This window comes from Furipterus horrens, unplaced genomic scaffold, assembly GCF_987537825.1.
Source record: "Furipterus horrens unplaced genomic scaffold, mFurHor1.1.pri manual_scaffold_11, whole genome shotgun sequence".
NCBI classification, from domain to species: domain Eukaryota; kingdom Metazoa; phylum Chordata; class Mammalia; order Chiroptera; family Furipteridae; genus Furipterus; species Furipterus horrens.
This window is the reverse complement of record NW_028327181.1, coordinates 58,577,569-58,600,524: the sequence shown is the minus strand read 5'-3', so window position 1 is coordinate 58,600,524 and position 22,956 is coordinate 58,577,569. Positions and strand designations below refer to the sequence as shown.

At 39.5% G+C, this 22,956-nt stretch overlaps 1 protein-coding gene across 1 annotated transcript in view; it reads right to left on the bottom strand.

Moving 5' to 3' along the window:
• Positions 1–1,815: 1,815 nt before the first annotated feature.
• The window catches only part of METTL16 (methyltransferase 16, RNA N6-adenosine), a 58,775-nt gene continuing 37,634 nt past the window's right edge, over positions 1,816–22,956 (bottom strand). Inside the window, exons 7-10 of the mRNA XM_090291646.1 lie at positions 16,041–16,110; positions 14,895–14,984; positions 5,808–5,981; positions 1,816–5,685 (exon numbers count right to left, since the gene is read on the bottom strand). Coding sequence (XP_090147772.1) covers positions 5,065–5,685; positions 5,808–5,981; positions 14,895–14,984; positions 16,041–16,110 — 955 coding nt within the window. The 3' untranslated portion in view covers positions 1,816–5,064. The remainder of the gene's footprint in view (positions 5,686–5,807; positions 5,982–14,894; positions 14,985–16,040; positions 16,111–22,956) is intronic.

Below are 22,956 nucleotides of genomic sequence, written 5' to 3'. Positions count from 1 at the left end.
TCTCTGATTCAACTTTGTGAATAACTTTAGGACAAATCACTTAGGTACTCTGAGCTTCCATTTTTTTAAGCTATCACACAGGGACACCATACCACTTTGTAGGGTTATTAAATGTGACAGTTTATACAGAAAAGGGCCAGTCACTATTGTTCATCCTGCAGTACGTAGAAGCGTGGCTTTTGCTTTGGTCAGAAAGTGGCAGTCCGCACCTACAGTTACACACCTGAGGCCTCGGCCTTTTCACTTAAGTTTATTGGAAGATTTTTCTACTAGAAATTGAAAACTCAAAGAAGAAGAGATGAACAGGTTGAGAAGCTTTCTCTTTGTTTATGTATGCTCCCAGATGTTTTAGTACTTCTCTCACTTAACTGCTGCTAAAACTCTGGGAAGCAAGAATTCCTCTTCTTTTGTATGAGGAAGCCAAGCTGACTTACCCTGTAAGTGGAACTGGAACGTAAACTGAAGTCTGATGAACTGTGAAGCCTGTGTTGTTTTCTGTTTCTCATTCCCTTAGGGCGGCTGAAGAAGTACCTGAGATTTAAACACCCTCTGCCATCTTAAGAACACCATATACAAGGCAAGTCTGCCAAGTTCACCTGCACTTTCTGGTTCATTCTTTCTCATCTCATTTCCCTGGCTCATAATAAGCACCAGTGATCCTCCACTTCCCTGAAGAGAGCCCGGAGACTCTGATGTTTCTGCTTGAGCTGAGACAGGCGGGTAGGCCACACCTCAAAGAGCATTCAGTGGTGTAAGGCCCTCACTCAGTCACAACACAGCCCCCCAGAGTAAAAGCATAGCCTCCAAAAGGTAGTATTAGCTGTTCCAGCCAGCAATTAAAATAATAAACGGTTGCTTTAGTTATTTGGGTGAGTCACAGCAGAGGGCCTGAATGCCTCTACCAAGCAGAGTGGAAACTCTTGTAAGTGCGTGAGGCCCTGCTGCTAGTGGGGTGAGCCCACAGAGGGCTAATGCTATTGTGGTGTGAGCACCAAGAGATCTGTGCCTGTGAGCATTAGAAACATTCAAGGTCATCAACACCCTGCTCCAGAAGGCAGAAGTCAATTCACTCTACTAGTAAGCCTCCTCTGGGTTTTACTGGGGTTACTGCCCATTCAGCAAACCCAATCTCCCAAGCATCAACTTCCCTAAAAAATACATGGTCAGGCTCTTTTCCTAGGGGTACCTACCTCCTGGATGGCTGTGAAACTCCTGTACCTTTGAGATTTTCCTACTTCTAGAGGGCTTCTTAGTTTTCCAAAATGAACTTCTTTCTCCTAATGTGATCTGTTGGGTAGCCACCCATAACATCTGATCCTGTGCCATAAAAAGGATAGATGGAACTTCTCCTCGAGCCCACACAGACCCCAGGGTTAGTAACATACCCAGAAACGCCCCTTGTGGGAAAGAAGGCCCAACTAACCTATAAAATACACACAACACGGAACCAACTATGCCAACTTTTGATGTAAACAACACATTACATGCATCCTACTCAACCAGCCAGATAAACCAAAAGATTTTAAAGACAAAAAGAACACTGAAAAGTTTCTTCCTTAAAGCTCTACCTGTTTCTCTTCCTGGAACATAAGGCTTTTTGAACAGTTACTGTTTAAGATCACTAAACATCTCCCTCCAGGACCCCAACTAAATAGATACTAATAAAAATTTGATCCGAAGGACTGACCCAACCTGGACATACTCTGAAGTAGTAGGACACGTGGGAAGAAAAGAACGAATAGTAGACTAGAACCATAAAGAAACATAAAAAGGTCGAAAGATTATGCCTAGGTAAAAAGACGATGGGATAGTGGATTTTTTGTTTTTCCTACTTTTATTTTTCAAATTTTATTTACATAAAAATATCTATCTGGGTAGCAAATGGGTACTTCAAGAAAATACCAAGTAAACAATTTAATCCTTTCCCACAGTAGAGGAGCTTGATAGAAGAGCCAGAGGTGCCCCCATGTGGCCACAGAGGAAACTGCTGTGGTTTAGGAGGGAGGGGCTACCACCTTCTTTTAAGAGGCCTCAGATTTTCTACAGGGTTTTGCATCTTTTCCACACCTCGCGGTTTTATTACTTGTACATGTTGGTATGTTTGCATCATAAGCTTTGATTTCTAAGAGGAGAGGTTTCATGGTTTAAATACATATAGTAAAGTTTTAAGTAATGACACCTGTTAAGTTTTAACACTAACCCTTAAAATTAGTGGAGACCCCACCACAGAGACGCCAACCCTGCTAGGACATGCGGCGATGCTCTGGTAAGTGAACAGTCAGGCAAGAACGTGGGGCAAGGGAACCAAACTGCTGGAAGCAAAGCAGATTCCAAAGAACAAAAGCAGCTTTAGTCCCCACTGGAAAACAAGTCCAGCTTCTGTTCCCACTTGAGTTAAAGGAGATCATAAGCCAATGCCAGGACCAGAATAGAATTTAAGATAATACCACAAAGATTTAATTCCATACCAATCCACCAACATGAGCTTGATCTCTACACGTTTAAGGCAAGTATCATTCAACATGATACATGGGTCAATAACCTATTCCTTTAAAGAAAATAAATCCCTTTTCCTCCTATACCAGAGGTATATGCTATCGCATCACATATCACACAGTTATAAAGTATATTCACATCTAAAAAAATTTTTATATGTCTTATTAAAATGTTTCCAACGCTCTCATTAGATACTGTTCTCAGAGAAGGAAACGAAGACATCCAATTGCAAAGAAGGCCCTCAGCTCCAGCAGTGGAAGCTTCTCTGGTCACACACTTTTTAAACTCTAAGGGCATTCATTACCTTAACATCTGTAAAACCTCATCCATGACACCAAGCCTTAAGCCTGGGGCACTGAAACACACAGACACAAGACAAATCTTTCGTGCCTCCAGTTACACTGTATCTTCTCTAGGAATCTCTAAGTACTAGATCTAAACAAATGCTAATACTGTGCCTGAAATACATTTTGAACAGGCAAGGAGTGTAAATAAATACAATATTGTTATAACATGGAAAAATACTTACAAATTGTTAAATAAAAAACAGCATTAATATAAAACTGAAAACAGAGCATGAGTACAACCGAAGTGAAACACACACAATCACACACTCCACCTACGGGACGGGAGACTGGAAGAAAATACTGAAATACAAGTGGCGGTTGTGTCTGAGAAGGCTGATGAGAAGGCTGAGATGAGGGGTGACTTTGTTGCTGTTTTCTTTCACTTTTCCAAATCTTTAATGAGTGTGTGCTACTCTTTTTTGATGAAACAAATAAGCAAACAATAAATACTTACTGACCACTTATTGAATGAATACTTGCCACTAACTCAATTACGCTAAAATTCTATCAAGGTAGAAACTAGGTTTGGGTCTGGCATATGATTCAACGGACGGTGTGGATGGGTACAGAAGATTATTGGACTGGAGGGATCCAAGGCCATGGAGTAAATCCTGACTCTGTGTGACCTAGCCCAAGACTGGTTTCCTCATTCTGTCAAATAAGACGTTGCACTAGAAGAGTGTTTCCTAATCCTCAGTGGGTTACTGACCACTCTAAGTCAGGAACCCTTCTCTTCAGGAAAACAAAAACAAAAAAAACTCCGCATATGCTCAGAGAGCTTTTAACAACAATCCAGGAGGTTTAGGGATTCTCTAGGTTCACAGACCAGGTTAAGAACAATGATAAATTACTGTGTTACCTTCTGCAGTTCTGTATCCACTGCTACAGTGAGGCATAATATAGTCCTATTTTCATTTCCTGTATCTTTGCTGAGGGCCTGGTCTAGCTAACCGCCAAAATATGCCAGGGTCATAAGTATTCTGCCCTAACCAAGAGCCATCTTTAGAAAGTGTGGCTTAACTACTCAGCTCCATTCTTCTTTGCAGATAACAAGGAACTTTGGTACCATCCTCAAAATTTCAGACTAAATAGAACACTAGGCTGCTGAAAGTGAAGCTCAGCAGAGTAACCAAAACATCAAGAAAAACAAGGAACTTCTTTTCCAGAGGCATTCCTGCTGAGCCCTGACATTCCAATTAGAAACGCACTTTAAGATGGTTACCCTGGCCTCAGAATTCTCCTACGCTAATAGGTAAGCACGGAAGGGGTTACACGGAAACCCGCAAAAGGCAGCATCTGATCAGATACAACTTATCTGCCAATAGGTGAGAATTTCTTAAGCAACCTACTGCATATAACTCTCTGGCTCCATTTCTTATTTCTATCATCATTTACCCATTCAAAGCCAAAAAAATATTTTCCCCAACCCCAGGATTCAAATAGGATGGAGTTTTCAATTCTGAATATTCTTATATTAAAAATACAAAACAAAGCTCCATTTCAAATGTCATACACTAGTGAAACTGCTACAAAACAGTACTTTGAACAGGTTGGAGGTAGGGGATGGCTTCATTCTGTTGTGTCTTAAGTCACACCTGGGAGCTTTGCTTACCTAATTGTTTCTCAAATAAGTGTCATCAAAACAGACACAAGCCAGGAAAGTGACGTTCCCAGGTGCTCCCCAGACTGGCCCTTCTGGCATTACTAAGCTTTCTCTCCCTGACTCTCCCACCACCTACCATCAGCCCAGTTCTTTTCTTAGGACTGGCACAGGGATAATCAATTGTATGCACTGTGCCCAGAGGGTACAGAGCCTATCTGCCCTGGTGTACTGCCTCCATTTGGGGGATGAGAAAGCACGGGGCTCTATACAGTTCTGACCCAGACCAGACTCCAAAAATAATCCTTTTGGCCTCAGAAGCATAAGGTAAATAAGGTGATCAGTTTAAGTCAGGTTTAAATCCCTTTTGAGTTTTCTGATGGCTTTTTGTTGATGCTGATAACCACAATTCTTCCTTCTCAACTACCACGCTACAATGCCCTGAAACGTATAAAAGGGGGGGGGGGGGGCTTGAGAATGAATGAATTTTTTCCTGTTTTTAAAGATAATGCCACACAATGCTACCAATAGGCCAATGGTAGAATTCCTCTTGCCACTCCACAGGTCACTCCAAAGCAAGTTGCGTTATAGAACTTTCCCAACTGTGCCAGAAGTTTGGAGTTAACTAGCAACAAGCCTGAAAATTTGGTTACGTATATAGGTACAAAGCTGGTTCATCAAATCCCTGTTCTGACCCTCAACCCAATGCATTTCAACTAACGCATCATCTACCTCTTTCTTAACATTTATCAAACACTTAAATAAGTAGTGTCCAGCCACTCCTTGAAGATGGTTCCCTTTTTCAGACACTGGGTTGCTGAACTGCTCAGAAGCCTCTAGGTCCTGGGCTCCATTGCTAGAGCCTTTACAACTTCCCAGAACCTCCTTCTCTCCCTTTTCCTCACTCCTTTCATCCTCCATGGGTTCTGGGTTTTCCTCCTGGGAAAGCGAATCCTGGATTGGGCCATGGCCCTTAACAGCCGACTCGCCCTCCTCTAGAGCAGGCCCACACAGGGCACTCCCCTGAGGGCCCTGGGCCAAATCTTGACTACTGCCAGATTCTTTGGAGGTGAACTTTTTCTCTTCCAAGGCTTGGATGACATCCTCAGGGGCTCGAGGAACTTCTCTCAGTTGTCTCACTCGCTCTCTTTTCTTTCTCCTTAAATGAATCCAGGAGTTTTCGACGGCTGTTAGGAAAAGGCTGACTTCCTCCTTTCCACAGGGAACTCGTTTATGCTGGACCTATTTGGAGTAAAAACAGAATTTTACAGGAAATCACTTTTCTGCTCAAAACTCTTTTTAAAAAAGGAAAAGAAAATAAGAAAGAGATTATAAGTATTTCTTCAATGTGCTTAACCAGGTACCTTCAGATCGGTGAGAATTTTTTCAATCCAGGTTGTTACAACTACTATGCCTTCCACTGTCTCAGAGCCCAAAGGAGAGGCTTTGAGGGATAATTCTTTCATCACAGACTCCAATACTACGAAAGTAATGGGTTTCCTTGGCTTCTCTAGTTTTCTTCGCTTACTTGGTGGTGACTGAAGAAAAAGGCATGGGAAAAGAGGGAAAAGTTATCCAAATAACTTAATGCATTATAATGGACTCAGCTAGGATATGTCCATGATCTGTTACCAATCACAGAGCACTCAAAACACAAACGCCTTACTTTGCATGTTTGGTTTTAATACTTAACCCTGGAAAATAGGTTCATCACCCCCCCCCCGCCCCCATTTTAAGAAAGAGAAAAAACTATACTACAGAAGCAGCTCAAGGTCACACAGGTAGTAACTGCAAAGTTAGGATGTCAACCCCAAACCCAGGTTTTCTTTCTGGTGTTCTGGTTATCATATGTAACAACTCTTCCAATAACGAAATATCCTTAATCTACCTGCGGTGCCCCAAATGGGCCTGTATAATTATTTCCTTCATGGCAATTAAAAGACCCTGAAGGCACTGCGTTCTTTTCTATAAAGAACTTCATGACCTAAAATTACCAACTTGTGGTCTGAGTTTACACTTGCTGAGGCTTGAAAGAAAGAAGCTGGTGAGCTGCAGCTGGTGAGATCGCATGTTAGAAACAACGAGGGTACGTACTAGGATCACTCGGGCAGAAGAGAAGGACTGCTGAGTCTTGCTTAATATTAGAGCCAATCCAGGGACTGGCTCAGCACTGCCTTTCAGCTGTGGAGATGGGGCACCAGGACTAATGAGAGAGAACAGTGGATCTGAAAGCTGGTTCCGCATAATTCAAGACTCTCATGTTTCTTTTATCTCAAGCTTGAAAAGTGAAATATACTCTACCCACTAGAGGGACTCAAGTTTCATTTTATAAACCAAATGACACTGCTGAATTTAAATTTTATTTCTTTAAAGTAGAAACTTTCTAAATATTTTCAAAAAATAACTTCTTTAAGACCAGATATGGACACTTTATTTTCAGCAAAAGTCTCATGCTTGTTGACAAAATTTATTAAAACTTAAAAAAAATTAAGATAATTCTAAAGTCATGGTCAAAATGAACTGATGAAGATTATACTGTTAACTTCAATTCTACCTGGAAACAGTGACAGAGCATGGGCAAATACACAGAAAGTTCTAGTTACTGGATGTGGCCTTGTAAGAACTAACCAGCAACCCCATACCCCATACATACAGAACAAAATAGCCAGTTTATTCTATGCTAGAAAACTTTTAAATCGTATTTCTAAGAAACAATCTTTATACCAGATATTAACTAATAAAACTAAAAATAAAAATAAAATAACACTAGAAAACAAGCTCAGAAGGCCCCCAAACGAAGGGTTTATGTATGAATAAGAACCTTCTCTTAAAAAGGAATAATGGACTCTACCTTCCTGTGTCTGAATTTGTTCAATTAATGTTTCAGACAAGATGAGACAAATTCATACTGACATTAAGACAATAGTATTTTTATTACTCAACCACCCAGCATAAGACATATAATTTCTAGTCTACTGAGAGCCTAATATTTTGCACCAAGGAGCTTGAGCTGAGGAGGAAGAAAGATGGTCGTGTGTAGGAGGATGGGGCACACAAGAATCAGATTCCCTAACAAAATAAACAAAAAAAAAAAATCAAAACAGACTTGTAGATTCAGGGAACAGACTGATAGGTGCCAGAGGGGAAAGGGACTGGGGAGTGAGTAAAAAAGGTGAAGGGATTAAGAAGTACAAATCGGTAGTCACAAAATAGTCACAGGGATCTAAAGTATAGCACAGAAAACAGTCGATAATATTGTGATAACTATGGATGGTGCCAGGTGGGTACTGGAAATATCAGGGGGAAAACTTTTTAAAGTGTATGAGTGTCTAACCATTGTGCTGTACACCTGAAACTTATACAAAATAATATTGAATGTAACTGTAATTGAAAAGTAAAATTAAAAAGATGAAAAAAAAAATCAGATTCCCCATTATACTTCCCAACATCCAAGGCTGTTACCATGGAAAGGTCACTGTAACAGGGCCATCCCTGACAGCCCTCCCAGCACACGAAAGGTCATGTACAAATGCTGAAAGGATAGTGCCTTACACATCTTCTGACAGAGGTGGTAACCCTTAGTGCTCACAAATTTCAACTAGCAAAGTGCAGACAGCACTGTTTCTTATTTGTCTCGCTAGAGTCAGCCTGCAATTACTCTTTTTCCAAAAGTACGAATGGACTCATCATCATTTCTAGAACTTAAAGGAGAGAAATGTATCTTCACCATCGCTAACAAGAGTGCTATCAAGGATCCACTTTCCAAGTTTCAAGGGAGTCAGAAACAACAAAATAGACAATTTATTGCCCAGTTATATTCCCAGGCAATAAAACTCTTCTGTCTCAGATATGGTTCTTTTACCTTGCACTCTGGCCCCAGTTTTCCATATACAATGGTAATCAACAGACCTGGATACACACACATACATACATAGTTTTAGGATTATTTTCGTTTTACTGTATTATAAATATAGGTACTCAAGACAGTAATTTATACTCTTGAAATTCTCAAGCAAAGTTTTAAAATGCTTAAAGATTAACCTGAGCCTGGCTTATAGCAATCATTCCTCTCTCCCTCATGTTTGTACTGAAAATTCTTAGTAGGCAGGGTCAGAACAAAGCACAAAAACAGGTCTTAAGAAATTAATATGTTTAGGTGGTGCTAAGCTAAGGAGCGCAAGGGGGAGAAGACTGGAACTATTGTAACAATATAATCAGTAAAATATACTTGGAAAGAAAAGAAATTAATATGTTTATAATCTCAAACCACCAACGTTTTAAATGAAGAGTGCTACACTGAAATTGTCATAATCTAGTTTAGCAGGCAAGGTAACAAATAATTCATCATTTTAAAGTATAATAAAAATATCTGTTCTTTACAATGGCTAATTCAGTTTAATGAAAAGAACCAGAAGATAAATTTACAACTGATTTTGGATTAGAAGATGTTAATGTTACCTAGCTGAAATTACAATGTGAAAGAGGTTTCGTGGGGAGCCATAAATTCCATAGGGTATACAGGCTTTGTATCTTTTGAATTGCAAGGATTAAATGAATAATAATCAGCAGGGTAAATGTTATTTTGTTGCATTGTTAAAAACACATTGGACTGAAACCATAAACTGGACAAAAACAGTTCTTAAATTTGAAAATATGCTTTAACTAGCAGGGCTGTCTATAAATTTCTTAAATCCTCACTCTTTCTTTAATTTCTAGATCTCACTGGTGCAATCAGTCAAGAGACTTTCAAATTCGGTGTAACTTGACACAAATCCACGTAGCATCTGCCATGCTGCCAAAGCTCTGCAGTTAACTACAGCTAAGGCAACAATTCCCAATGAAGCCACAAGTCGCATGAAATCACTGTGTTCTCCCCAGTATCTGCAAGAAAAGGGAGCCACTCACTATGGACCTGCTGAGCGTGAAGCTACAGCCTCCTTGTTTTGACAAAGCAGCTTTTAGAATGGTATGGCAGAGAAAGGAACACTTTTGGCACTGAGATCTTTGCTGCTCTGCCACACTCTGAATGGCTACTGCCCCAGGTCCTGCGGAACAAGCAGAATGCCTGTGAGCCACTAATCAGCAAAGACTATCACTTTTTTGAGAAACAGAGCCAAGGGACCAACACCTGGATGGAACACAGACAGGAGGTGAGCTGGGAAGGACAGCCAGACTGTCTCACCAACTACACCTTATTCAAATGTGTATCAACTCTGCTGCCATTAAGTGGACTCAATGTTTTGTTGTCTAAGGGTGTAGCCTCATTATTAACAGTCCAGTGGGCATTTCTATTATTATCTTAATCAGATGGGTCACTGTTTAAAATGTCCTGATCATTCCCGGTATATAGGTAATAACAGTAAAAAGTAAAAAAGGGGAAGAAACATTTATGTAGAATGCTATCTAAAAAAGGGTGGTTTTAACTCTGTAGGTACATTTCCTTATATTAAAAAATAAACAGTGGAGCCCTGACCGGTGTGGGTCAGTTGGTTGGGCATCAACCCAGAAAGTGGAAGGTTGCCAGTTCGATTCCAGTCTGGGCACATGCTTGAGTTGCGGGTTCAGTCCCCAGATGGGGCGTGTACAAGAGGCAACAAGTTTGATGTTTCTTTCTCACATCGATGTTTCTCTCCCTTTTCCCCTCCCTTCCCCTCTCTCTCTTAGAAAAAAGTAGAAGGATAAATTATAAAATTGTTTAAGTAGTAACCCAGGGAGCAGTGACAGATTGGAGTGAAAGAGACAAGAGAAAGAAGCCAGACTTCTGACCACATGGCCTTTTAAAAAGATTGGATATTGAAACCATGTAAAATGTATTTTACAATTACAAAACAAAATTAAATGACACAAGAAGGCAATACCTATCCATTGTGAGGAGGTCCCCAAAGACAAAAAAGTGAAAAAGAAAAAAATTTCTATTTTCACACATCTTTTTGTTCCTGGTAATGTTGAGACCTGCGGTGTATCAGTGGGCTAAAACAAATGGCAATTATGTTACAATAATACGGCTGACAACTGAGACTGCTGACATGAGATTTTTTTCAACAGGAGATATAGACAATGGTGATATTAAGTAGACATTGAATAGAAAATAAAGTACAAACTTAGAATGTATTTAATCTTCAAAAAGAAAATAATTCCACCCTGAGTGGTGTAGCTCAGTGGGATGGACATCATCCCCACAAATCAAAAGGTTGCCTTGGTTGAGAGCTGGGTCCCCAGTCGGGGCCATGTGAGAGGCAACCAACCGATGTTTCTCTCCATCCTCACACCCCCCCCGCCTTACCTTCTCTCCAAAAATAAATAAATAAAATCTTTAAAAAAGAAAATGATTCCTAGCTCTATCCACTGAAAAAAACCTAGACATAACCAACTCAGGAATAACCAACCTAGTGCCCAGATAAAGACCTCTAAATACCATTTCCCACTAGAATAAACTAGAGGTCCTTGGAGAAGTGAATGATTCCAGGTCTGGGACAGAAAGAGCTGAGCCAGAACAACCTGTCACACTAGAAAGCAAGGAAGCTACCAAAGATTACAATGGTCATGATAAGATGACTCAGGAGTCAACCTGAGGAAACTCCCAAGGGTCAAGGATGGACAACCTGTGCATCCATGAAGATAACAAGTGTAATGGACTGAAAAATATTGGAAGTATAAACTCATGAGTTCATAATACTCTAAAATTAAAAACTAAACCACCCTCTTTGGCCACTTTTGGAGATGCTAGGGAACCACCAACTCATCATTCTTAAAAATGAAGCGAAATATTCAAGCATTTACCCTGCCTTTACCAGATGAACTGTTGGGTAACAAAATAATTGCTAAGGACAAGCTTCTCTACTCTCTCTTTTTAAAAGGTTGTATTTATTTATTTTTAGAGAGGGGAAGGGACCCCAAGGGAGGACCGAACCTGAAACTCGGGCATGTGCCCTGACTGGGAATTGGAACTTCTGCTTTGTGGGAAGATGCCCAACTAACTGAGCCACATTAGTCAGGGCAGGCAGGTTTCTCTTTAGAGAAACTTTACAAAAAGACACAAGCAAACATTACGTGCCTCCTGATAGAAGTGCACCGCACACCTAGAAAGTAGTCTTGCCCTTTCACTCTCCAAAATCGAACCTGTATTTGATCAAGTCTCTATATCTAAATACCTATTTACAGGAAAGACAGGGTCTGAGGAACACCAGGGAAGTGTGCTCAGAAAAATCTAGATAAAAATATACTTGTATATAAGTCATCCCTGACAAGCCCAGCCCGAACCACTGCCTTTTCTGAACTCTTTAACTCTCAACCATTCTGGTCCCTACCATTCATTTAAGCACTTTCACATATACAATTCTGAATAAATGCTTCATGTGTTTTTCTCTCCCATAAAACTAATCATCATAAGGGATAGAAAATGGTGTCATTTCTTTGGTATTATCACAATGAAGATCATACTTAATAAGAAAATTAAATAAAAAGAGGGTCCTTAGCTTTGGTTTTGCTCAAGAGCTCAACTCCCTAATCATCACATCTGTTTTAAAATGTATAACTTGGTACAGTACTGGTTTTCAAACCATTTATTAACAGTGAACTCTTTAAACAAATAAAATCAATACATAATATTGCTAAAAGCAGAGAGCTCTGGTTAAAATGAGAGTGAGGCCTGAAGTACCAACATGACGTGCTACCCCCAACTGTCATCCCCTGGGGCATTTACAAGAAATCCCTAACCTATCTGGAATTAGTTTGAACTATGGAGTTACAAGTAGAGCACTCTCAGGAGACCCCAAACTCTGACACTAACAAGGCTACCTAATTAATTCGACCCCTTCTCTCCACCTGCTTTCCAATCCAAAAGGCCCTCTAGTTATTACTCCCTAGACAGGGAAGTCCTAGGAAATGTCTTGAATGCAGAGGAAGAATTTTTTAAAACCTGAGTTCCTGGGCAATGCTCATACCAAGAGTGTACAACTTGGTGTAGACACCTTATTTTTCCTTTTTCTTTTAACAAGTGTCAGACTTCTAAAAGCAAAGCTAAAATAATGCCTGGATCAATTAGAAGAGAAGCTGGCATTCTAAGTGGCTTGTTAAAATTCTGTAAAGAATAGTCCTTACAAGGTGCTTCCTTATATTCATCATCAATCAAAGATGACTGTACAAAAATTCTACCAACACTAGGACTCATCATTTTGTTGCTAAAATAAATCCAGAAAAGAGCAATGGGCTTAGTGTAGGTACTTGAATCAGCAATGAATTAGAATTTTTCACATTCAGCACCAACAAAAAGGAGTCAGGCCTGAGATAAGTAAAAACAGAAGTTACCATAGTAACCTGCACATTTACCCTAAGAAGACCGGATTGGTGATGAGAGGCAGGGAAGTAGGTCAATATTTCTGCTTAACTAGTTCTAGTTCTTGGCTTCCTCTTTTCATCTAAAGTATCCTCCTCCTCCCTCCCCACCTCTAACAGGAGCAAGAGGGGGAGAATCAGGTGATAGTCACTCCTTCAAAAAGAAAGGGGTGAGGGGAGGTCCAAGCACAGGGAAGGAGAACTAAGAGGGCAGTCCACTGGAAACTTCATGCGTGCCCTGGGACTACCCCTGGGAAAGCAGTTACTGATCAAGGGCACCAGTGCTAAGAAACTGTTGCTGGGTTACCGCAAACCAGAAATTGCCATTTTCCCTGTAGCAGTTTAAATGCACATAATGGAACACTTGGGAATGCAATATTAACAGCTTTGGGTTGGGATAGTGGTGGGGAGGGATGAGTGCTCTGGCATGGAAGAAACCTGAGGCTCTTAGAAAAAGGCATTCTTTCATGGTTGAAACTATGAAAACAGCTCAAGGATGGCGTAAAAGACAGACAGACAGGGAGGGAAGCTTAGAAGATTCCTTTTCAAAATAAGCTGATTTTCTTAACATAGAAACACAGTGCCCTTTGATACTCTGATCTGAAATAGCTACTAACCCACGAGGGTGAGGGCAACTCTGGTAAGAGTGCCAGAGCTCATCATTAGCTCTTCCACCCGCAGTGCCAACAAATGTGGGAAGCAAGTTAAACAGACCACATTTGGAAACAGGTGCAGTTCCATTTCCCTGCAGCTATTAGTGTCTGTCTAGGAGTAACCCAGGGCATTACTGATGATTTTAACAATCTGGTGTGAAAGCCATGGTATTCTAGAAGACACAAAAAGGAGCAAGGCCCAAAAAGCAAAAACATCTTTTTAACCAGTGACCATTTCAAACTCTAACCTCTAGATACCCTACTGCAGTCACTGTACAGAGAGGCGGGTCTAGGCTTCCATGGAACAGGCCGTTCAAACTTGACTGGAAAACTTATTTCAACTCAGCAGCACACCTAGTTGCAGAATATTAGGAAGAACAGGCTCAGTTTCAAATTCAAGCTCATGTATTCAGAAACATCGGCAAACTGTCCCCTTCTACGTCTGCACGTCTCTATTCCTCTGCCCTATGAGAGGCGAGAAAGAGGCTCACAGACACAGCAACATTTAAAATGACTTAGAAACAGTAAGCAGTCAAGACATTTGGAGAGGAGCACTGAGAATGACCCTACTGTATGGGCAACGGAGTAGAGACCTGAAGGATCAGGTACTAGGCCTCCATCAATACCATGGGCAGGAGGAGCACAGGCGGAGCCAGGTGTGCCTAAACTTAAGTGGTGAGGCCAAAGGCAACCATAGTGAATCACTCTTACGAGGGAAATGTGAGAACAAACAGATGCTATTCCATTATGACTTTTCAGTATAGCCCAGAAAAGTTATTCAGTCTCACCAGTTCATAAGAATTTTTCCTTTATATATAGCAGCACAGAGGACAAGGAGAAGTTTGTGGAACAAATCATTTTTAAATGTTCTATTACAGAAAATGTTCAAGCTCAAGTATACACAAAGTAGAGAATACAATAATGACCTATTATCTAGATTCAAAAACTGATCAATATCCTAGTGCTAATCTTAAGCCAACATAGGGAGCATTCTAGGGAAGGGTGCTAAGCATTCCACATCAAAAGCCGGCAGACCCAAATGGCAAACTTCTGTATGTGACTGGGATGCTAGGAGACAGCTATTACAGGAAAGCAGCAGTGGACAAAGAAAAACAAACAGGCTTCTCTTTCAATTGCTGAGGAATGTCCAACAGAATAATTATACCCACAAGGTGATTCTACAAGTTATACTATCTGAATTTTTAAATCCTAAAAGATGCATTTCCAGTTCACTTATGTTGCTGAGCAAGACCCACTGAGCTGCACCAGCCCACGAGAAAGGCTCCGCGGTTACCACAGTCAGCCTTCCAGGACTGTGTCTTGCTCACAATCACTTCCCATTCTGAGTCAAGCACTGGAGCAAACTCCAGGGATACAGCACAGTACAAATTTAGTTCATTTATGACCTACTAAAACCCACCACGTGCTGGCATTTGGAGAAGCTGAAGCAAGGTCTCTACTTACTGGTACTGTTACATCATCATAAAAACTCCAAGCTAAGGCCCATCTCATTGTCCGACCTTGACAGAATTCAGTGTAGGTGACTTTAGGAACCTGAAACCAACAAGCACAGCATCTCATCAAATTGAAGTCATTCTACCAATGTTTCCAGCTGCTGCCTCATGTGAAATTATGTGTTGGTCTTTCTTTTTTATCAGTCAACAAACACTATTCTCCAAAAACAATTATGCAAAGCTGCCCAAAATCAATGAATAAATTACCTCAATGAAATTATGTCTTTCTCCCCCTCCTATAAAACATTAGAGAGAATTTACAGTTCTGGCTTGAGATCCAAATATATGAAACACAGCTCTTCAAAGAATAATTGATAAGATGATTTGAATGTTTTCTTTTTTAGAAAACAGAGCCACCAAATGGCTACACATAGCTATACAGTCTCCCCTTTTTGTCTATCAGATTTTAAGAAAGAAAAAACTACTTTGTAGCTATTGTAATTTTAACGAAGAAAAGATGTGGTAGGGAACATAAGACAAATAGAATGTCAAAGTGAAACCAGAAATCAGAAATTTGGCTTCTACCACTCACCCCTCATCTAATCTTTTTCTCTGAAAAGTCATCCTGCTCAGGTTTATTCGTGCAAAACCACCATAAACTGGAAGGGGCAATGGGAGGGGCAGGGAGTCCTTATTTACTACCTGCTTTTCAAAACAGAATCAAGGGGCTGAACCTCCAGAGACTGCACCACAGTGGGAAACAAACTATACTGAGGATCGTTCTGGTTCTAGCTGTTTTTGATAACTAGATGCATAACCCAGAACAAGTCTCTAAACTTATGTAGCCTTGAGTTTCTACAATTATAAAGGATTCAGATGTGAGTCCGGTAGTAGGTAGACACCAAGTTTTTGATTTCTGGGTTCTCTGACATTCTACTCATTGTTTTCCCACCTTTCCTTTAAGTAATTGTCAAACAAGGCCTTATTTAAATATTTTACAAGAAGTCCCTTTTAGCCCAAAGATTACAAAACAAAAAATAAATAAGCAAAGATTTTAAAGAACCCACTTAGAGATTTAAAGCAAAAAAGAAAATTCTATTTTCTAACTACCACCAGAAGACGTAGGTACACAGGAACAGTAATAACAAAGGCTTACCCCTTGTATACGAAGTTCTTCCTTCAGAGGAGCAAGGCTGCATTTCTTTCCCAGCATACAGCTATACCACCTAGGGAAAAAAAAATCAGGTAAGTAAAACACTGTTCGTGGTTATATTTTTTAAAAATTGATTTGAGAGAGACAGAGAGAGAGAAAGCAAGAGAAGGAGAAAGGAGGAGGAGGAGGAGAAGCAGGAGAAAAACAGTGATTTTGCTGTTCCACTTACTTATGCATCATTAGTTGCCTCTTGTATGTGTCCTGACCAAAGAGCAAACGAACAACCTTGGCATAAGAGACGCTCCAACCAACCGACCTACTTGGCTAGAGCTATGTGGTTACATTTTTAAATTAAGCATTATTCAAGTGAACAAGGTAAGAACCGTAGCAAACAAATACTGAATTAAGTTACAAGTGACAATAATAAGACCTGTATATAATGTACTTAGACAAAGAACAAATCTAGCTGAGGAAAATAAGCCCAAGCAATTTAAAAAAGAAAAATGCACTTAGCCTTTCCAATGATTCAGGGCTGTTATATATTTGAAGAGAGTGAAAGAGCGAGAGGTCTCACCTGTGACCCTCAGAACACAGGCCATTTAGCCTTAGGACCGAAATTAGTTAATAAATAACAATAAAAACATATATACCTGAAACTAATACAATGTTGTCAACTATATCTCAACAACAACAAAAAAACATGTACTGTATAAACACCCCCTCCCCATATTAAAAGAAATTATAAAGTCTAGATGAACCTGTATTTTCAGATGCCCTCACCTGCAAATAATTTAAGGATATGTATTACATTAGAGTCTCAACGGAACATGAAATCAATTTCTTCTATACTAAATACAAATCCAGAAGACTGAGTGCAGAGAAGATAGAGTGAACTGGTTAAAAGTAAAAGAACAGAATTTATGACTTACCAATTACTCTAAAAAGTTTCAAAAGTATAAACTTCATACAGGATTTCTCTTTAGCCTATGAAGGATTAACTACTGAGGGAATTTCCCTTTCCCCAAAACAACTAGGAACTGGACAAAATATATGAAACAACTGCAGTGACGACCTATGATCTCAGAGATAGAAACAAACAAGGTGAGGCCTACAAACTGTCAGAGCTTATTGCCTGAAGGAAATTTCCAAGCTGCAATGCAGGGAAAGAAAACTCAAACAGAGCCCAGTAATCTTGCTGAATTATGAGCTGGATACTGGAGTTTTGAGAGGCCAAAGCAGTAAGGATTTGAATAGCAAAATACAAAAGAAGGAGCTGCACAGAGAGAGAATTTGGGCACCTGCAGAAGAGTTCCCTGGAATATTTTGCAGAACAATTATCTGCACATGTTGGGTGGAACTCTGCGAGGTTAGGGAAAGCACTCTCAGACAGTAGTACACTGAACAATTCCTGGAGTCCAGACAGAGCTGGGATCAGCTTGTGGTTATACGAGGGAGAGCAGAAAGTCCTTGTTAATAAAAGGGGTACCTGTCTAGTAGAGTTCTGTAATGGGACAAGAAGCTATTCTATATGTCCCCTACTGAAGCTTAAAAGCAAGACTCTAAAGGATCAAACTTACACAAATAACTTAAGAAAGCACCACAACGAAGTCCAACACTCTTTTAAAGAAATACAATGAAGCACAGCATCCCAAAACATGATTTGCAATGTATAGGATCCAATAAAAAATTACCAGACATTAAAAGCATGAAAATAACTCACAACCAGGATTTAAAAATCAAAGCTTAGAAACAGACCAAGACTTCACTTAGCAAATACCCTTTAGATTCATTCATGTTGTTGCCAACATCAAGATTCCATTCATTTTTATTGCTGAGTAATATTCCATTTCCTATATATACCACATCTGCTTTAGTTTGCATATCAAGGCATGCTCAAGCTGAGCCCTCTGCCATCTCTAAAACTGGTTAGCCCAGGGAGGGGCAGTCTCTCTCTAACCATAAAGATTTTCAAGGAGCCAAAACATCATAATATAGGGGGAACGAATCAAGGTCCCAGTGGTAGAACTAAGCGACGAGGAGATAGCCAACCTAACAGATGAGGAGATAGACAAACTAACAGATGCAGAATTCAAAACACTGGTGATAAAGATGCTCACAGACTTGACAGATATGCTTGAGTATGGCAGAAGAATAAGAGAAGAAGTGAAGGCTATGCTAAGTGAAACGAAGGAAAATCCACACAAAACCAATGATGAAGGGAAGGAAACTGGGGTTCAAATCAATGATTTGGAACGTAAGGAAGAAAAAAAGTCAACCAGTACAGAATGAGGAAACAAGAATTGAAAAAAATGAGGAAAACTTCCCAAGTTTTGTAAAGGAGATGGACATACAGGTTCAGGAAGCACAGAGGGTCCCAGGCAAGCTGGACGAGAGGGGACCACACCAGGATGCATCGTGACTGAGAAGCCAAAGGTAAAAGATAAAGACAGAGTCCTGGGGGCAGCGAGAGGCGGATAGTCGCCTACAGGGGGATGCCTATAGGACTACCAGCTGATTTCTCAAGAGGACACTTTGCAGGCAGGAAGGGCCTGGCAAGCAGTATTCAATGTGATGAAAGGCAACCTGCAACCAGGATTACTCTATCCAGCAAAGCTATCATTTGGAATGGAAGGGCAGACGAAGTGCTTCCCAGACAAGGTGAAGCTAAAGGAGTTCATCATCACCAAGCCATTATTATATGAAATGTCAAAGGGACCTACTTAAGAAAAAGAACATCAAAACTATGAACACTAAAATGAAAACAAACTCACAACTATCAACAACTGAATTTAAAAAATAAAAACAAATTCCAACTAAGCAAACCAGAATAGGAACAGAATCAGAGGTATGGGGATCATTTGGAGGATTATCAGCTGGGAGGGGGGAGGGGGAGAAATGGGGATATGGTGCAGGGATTAAGAAGCATAATCGGTTGGTACAAAATAGACAGGGGAAGTTAAGAATAACATAGGAAAAAGTGAAGCCAAAGAACTTATATGCGTTACCCATGGACATGAACTAAGTGGGGGTGAAATTGCTGAAGGGAAGGGGGTACTGGGTGGAGGGGAGCAAAGGGGAACAAAAATTGGGACTACTGTTAACAACATAATCAATAAAATATACTTAAACAAAAAAATCATATATAAAATTTAAAATATTTACAATACAAAGCCAGGCACAAGTCTACATTCTCTATGATCCCACTTATATGAAAGTCTAGAATAGGCTGAAACTATCTGACAGAATGATCAGTGGTCACTGGATGCTGGAGTGGTTGAGGACAGACTGCAAAGGGGCACTAGGGTGATGGAAATGTCCTATATCTTGATTGTGGTGGCAGTTACATACACATTAGTCAAAACTCATCAAATTGTACATTTAAAATTGGAGAAGCTTACTTTATGCGAGTTGTACCTCAATAAAACATTTAATATACATTTCTAAATGTGATATATCGTATACCTTCAAATATACATAATAGTTAATGTTTTACATATTTCTCTCTTGTTTATAACAGCTTAGTTGCACTAGCAATACATACTTTGTATCCTGTGTTTTTTCAAATCATCACAATTACCCCTATGTCAGCTGAAATTCATCTAATTGCACATTATTTAAAAACATTTTTTAAAATTTTTATTGATTGACTTTAGAGAGATGAAGGGGGGATGGGGGGAGGGAGAGAGAGAGAAATATCGATCTGTTGTTTCACTTATTTATACATTCATTGTTTGATTCTTGTATGTGTCCTGAGCAGGGATTGAACCCACAACTTCGGTGTATCAGGACGACACTCTAATCAACTGATCTATCCAGCTAGAGCTAATTGCACATTATTATCATCATCATTATTATTTCAAATCCTCACCTGAGGATATTTCCATTGATTTTAGAGACAGAAATATCAATGTGAGAGAGAAACAGCAATCGGTTGCCTCCCATATATGTCCTGACTGGAGATCAAACCTACAACTTACGTACCTGGGGGGGACCCCAAAAAACACAGAATTATCTTCTGGAGGGCAGGCTCCTATAGTACAGGCTTCCTCCACTAGGTGAGTGTTCTAGGAGCCCATCTCTATCAATGGTCCAGCTGGCGTTGTTGTGAGAGGCTGTTTCGGCTGCAGTGAATTTTTTTGAAGACTCAACATGTTTACCCATTTCATAATGGGTGGCTTACAAGCTCACCTGTCCAGACTGCACTGAGTGTTCATCAGTTTTGACCAAAAAATGGCATGACCCTCGTGCCACACCCTCCCTACTCCCCCCTTCTTGCCAGGAGACTTCTTTTGTTTCCCTGGATGAAAAAAGTCCTCAAAGGGAACGTTTTGCAGCTGTAGAAGAGGTGAAACAAAAAAACAGCAGAAGCACTAAAAGGATCAAAATTGACAAGTTCAAAAACTGTTTTGAGCAGTGGAAAAAAGTGTATTGCATCAAATGCAGAGCACTTTGAAGGTGACTGAAGTTTAAACATGTAAGAATAAATACACAAATTTTTTCTAAATAAATTCCAGGTTTTTTTGGGTCCCCCCTTGTACATGCCTTGACCCAGAATCAAACCCACAAACTTTTGGTGTATGTTGATGATGTTTCAACTGAGCTGCCCGGCCAGGGCGCACATTATTTTTAAAGAGAAATTACAGATTAAGAAGATATTCTATTATACTGCTTTAGAAATACAGTTTATTAACATATATTTTGTTTTCATTGTTTGTGGGTTCAAGAACAGGTGGCTGCCCCTATTTTTGTTTCATCAATCCCTTTTCCCTTTGGAAATACAAAGAAATAATTGTTCTACCTAAACTACTTAAAATAAACCTGGGTGAATTTACCTAGAGCATAATCAGTTTCATTTAGTGGTTTTAAATGTTTGGAAGGAAAATAATATGCTCTTTTTAAGAAGACAGTGTATAAAAAGAGAATTAAAAGGAATTTAAAAGCCTTTGGTATATTAGAACAAGATGAAGAAGAAGAAATTAAGAGCAATTTGTCCTGGCTGATGTGGCTCAGAGGACTGAACATCAGCCTGCAAACCAAAAGGTCACCAGTTTGATTCCCGGTCAAGGCACATGCCTGGGTTGTAGGTCAGGTTCCCAGTTGGGGGCGTGGGAAAAATAGCTGGTTGATGTCTCTTGATCTTTCTCCCTCCCTTCCCTTATCTCTAAAAATAAATAAAAAAAATATTTTTAAAAAAGCAATTAGTGCTCACATAGTAACCCATAAAATAGGTTAATTAACACCTTTCCTTTAAAATTAACATTCCTGAACAGATTAGATCACAGTCACCAGAAGCCACAGAAATAAACCAGAACAGACAAAAGAGACTATCAATTTCCTCAAGAGATAAAGAAAAGCAAATGTTTAGATAAGTCTTATAATTGTTAAATATGTCATTGGTACTTTATATAAGCTTGGGAGAGTTCATGTTTCCTTTAAACCCTTGCTGTAAGGTGAATACTTTATTGTGAATCTTTTAGGATTTAATCTCATCAATATACATAACATTTTTGCAAGTTATATTTCTTATAGAGAAAGCAGAGGTATAACTGGCTGTATTAAAAATTCTGTTAAATTCGCTTCTAACAGAGCCCAGCTACTCTCAACAGGCATCCTGTGACAACTAATCAAAATGCAAGTAGAGAAAAAATTATCAGAAAGAAGATCCAGTTACCTAAGAGACTTAGAACCCATTACACTATTTTAACGACTAAAGTATTAATAGCACTCTTCTCATTACAGCATTCAGCAATTCCTCTGAAACAGGTTTCAAGGAAAAGTATTTTGAAATAATTTCAAACATACAGCAGTTGCAAGATTAGTACAAATGATTCCAGCATACTCTTCATCCAGATTCGCCAATTAACATTTTCCTCCATTTCCTTGCTCTGTGTGTATGTTTTTTCCTAAACCATTTAAGACCTAACTAAAAACATCATCATGCCCCTTAATCCTAAATATTCTAACATGTACATTTTAAAGATTTTATTTACTTATTTTTAGAGACAGGGGAAGGGAGGGAGAAAGAGAGGAGAGAAACAACGGCCTGCAACCAGGCAATGTGCCCTGACTGGGAATTGAACCAGTGATGTTTTGATTCATAGGCCAGCACTCAATCCACTGGGCCACACCAGTCAGGGCAGCATGTATACAATATTCCCTCTCTATATCGCGGTTCACTAATCACAGCATCACCGTATCACGGGATTTTTAAAAATATTATATTTAATTATTTATCGCGGATTTTTTGCTATATTGCGGGATTTGCGGTACTGTATATGTATGTTGTTAAAGTTACGTAGGTTTAAGAGTGTAGAATAATGTAAGGTTCCTACTTCGCGGTGGGGTCTGGAACGTAATACCCGTGATAAGCAAGGGAATACTGTATTTTACTTACTCAAGACTCTTCCCAGTGTTCAGTATTATTTAAGTCTCTTTTTCTCTACATGCCCTAATGGATTTCTGAATGAATCAATTTAAAGCAACAATTTAGGAACCTTTGGCTCAACAATGTGTAAATTATCTATGACAAATCATCCAATAGTTCAGTTGCTTCCCACAAATATTTAAATAATCTCACATTTAACAAGTCAGGTTATCTAATTTTGGAATTGGACTTTTATTAAATAAGTAGCTTTAAACACCTATAAACTCTTTGCTGGGGGAGGAGGGTGCTGGGCAGAGGGGAGCAAAGGGGGAAAAAATTGGAACTATTGTAACAATATAATCAATAAAATATACTTAAAAAAAAAAGGAGAGAAAAATATTACAGGCCTTCGTTACCTAATAAAATACTATCAACCTCTGGTGGGAGACACACACCTATAAACCCAAAAGAAAAAGAAAAAAAGTTTTCCTTATCTAGCAATTCCACTTTTGGGAATATACCCAAAAGAATTGAAAACAGGATCTTAAGAGACAC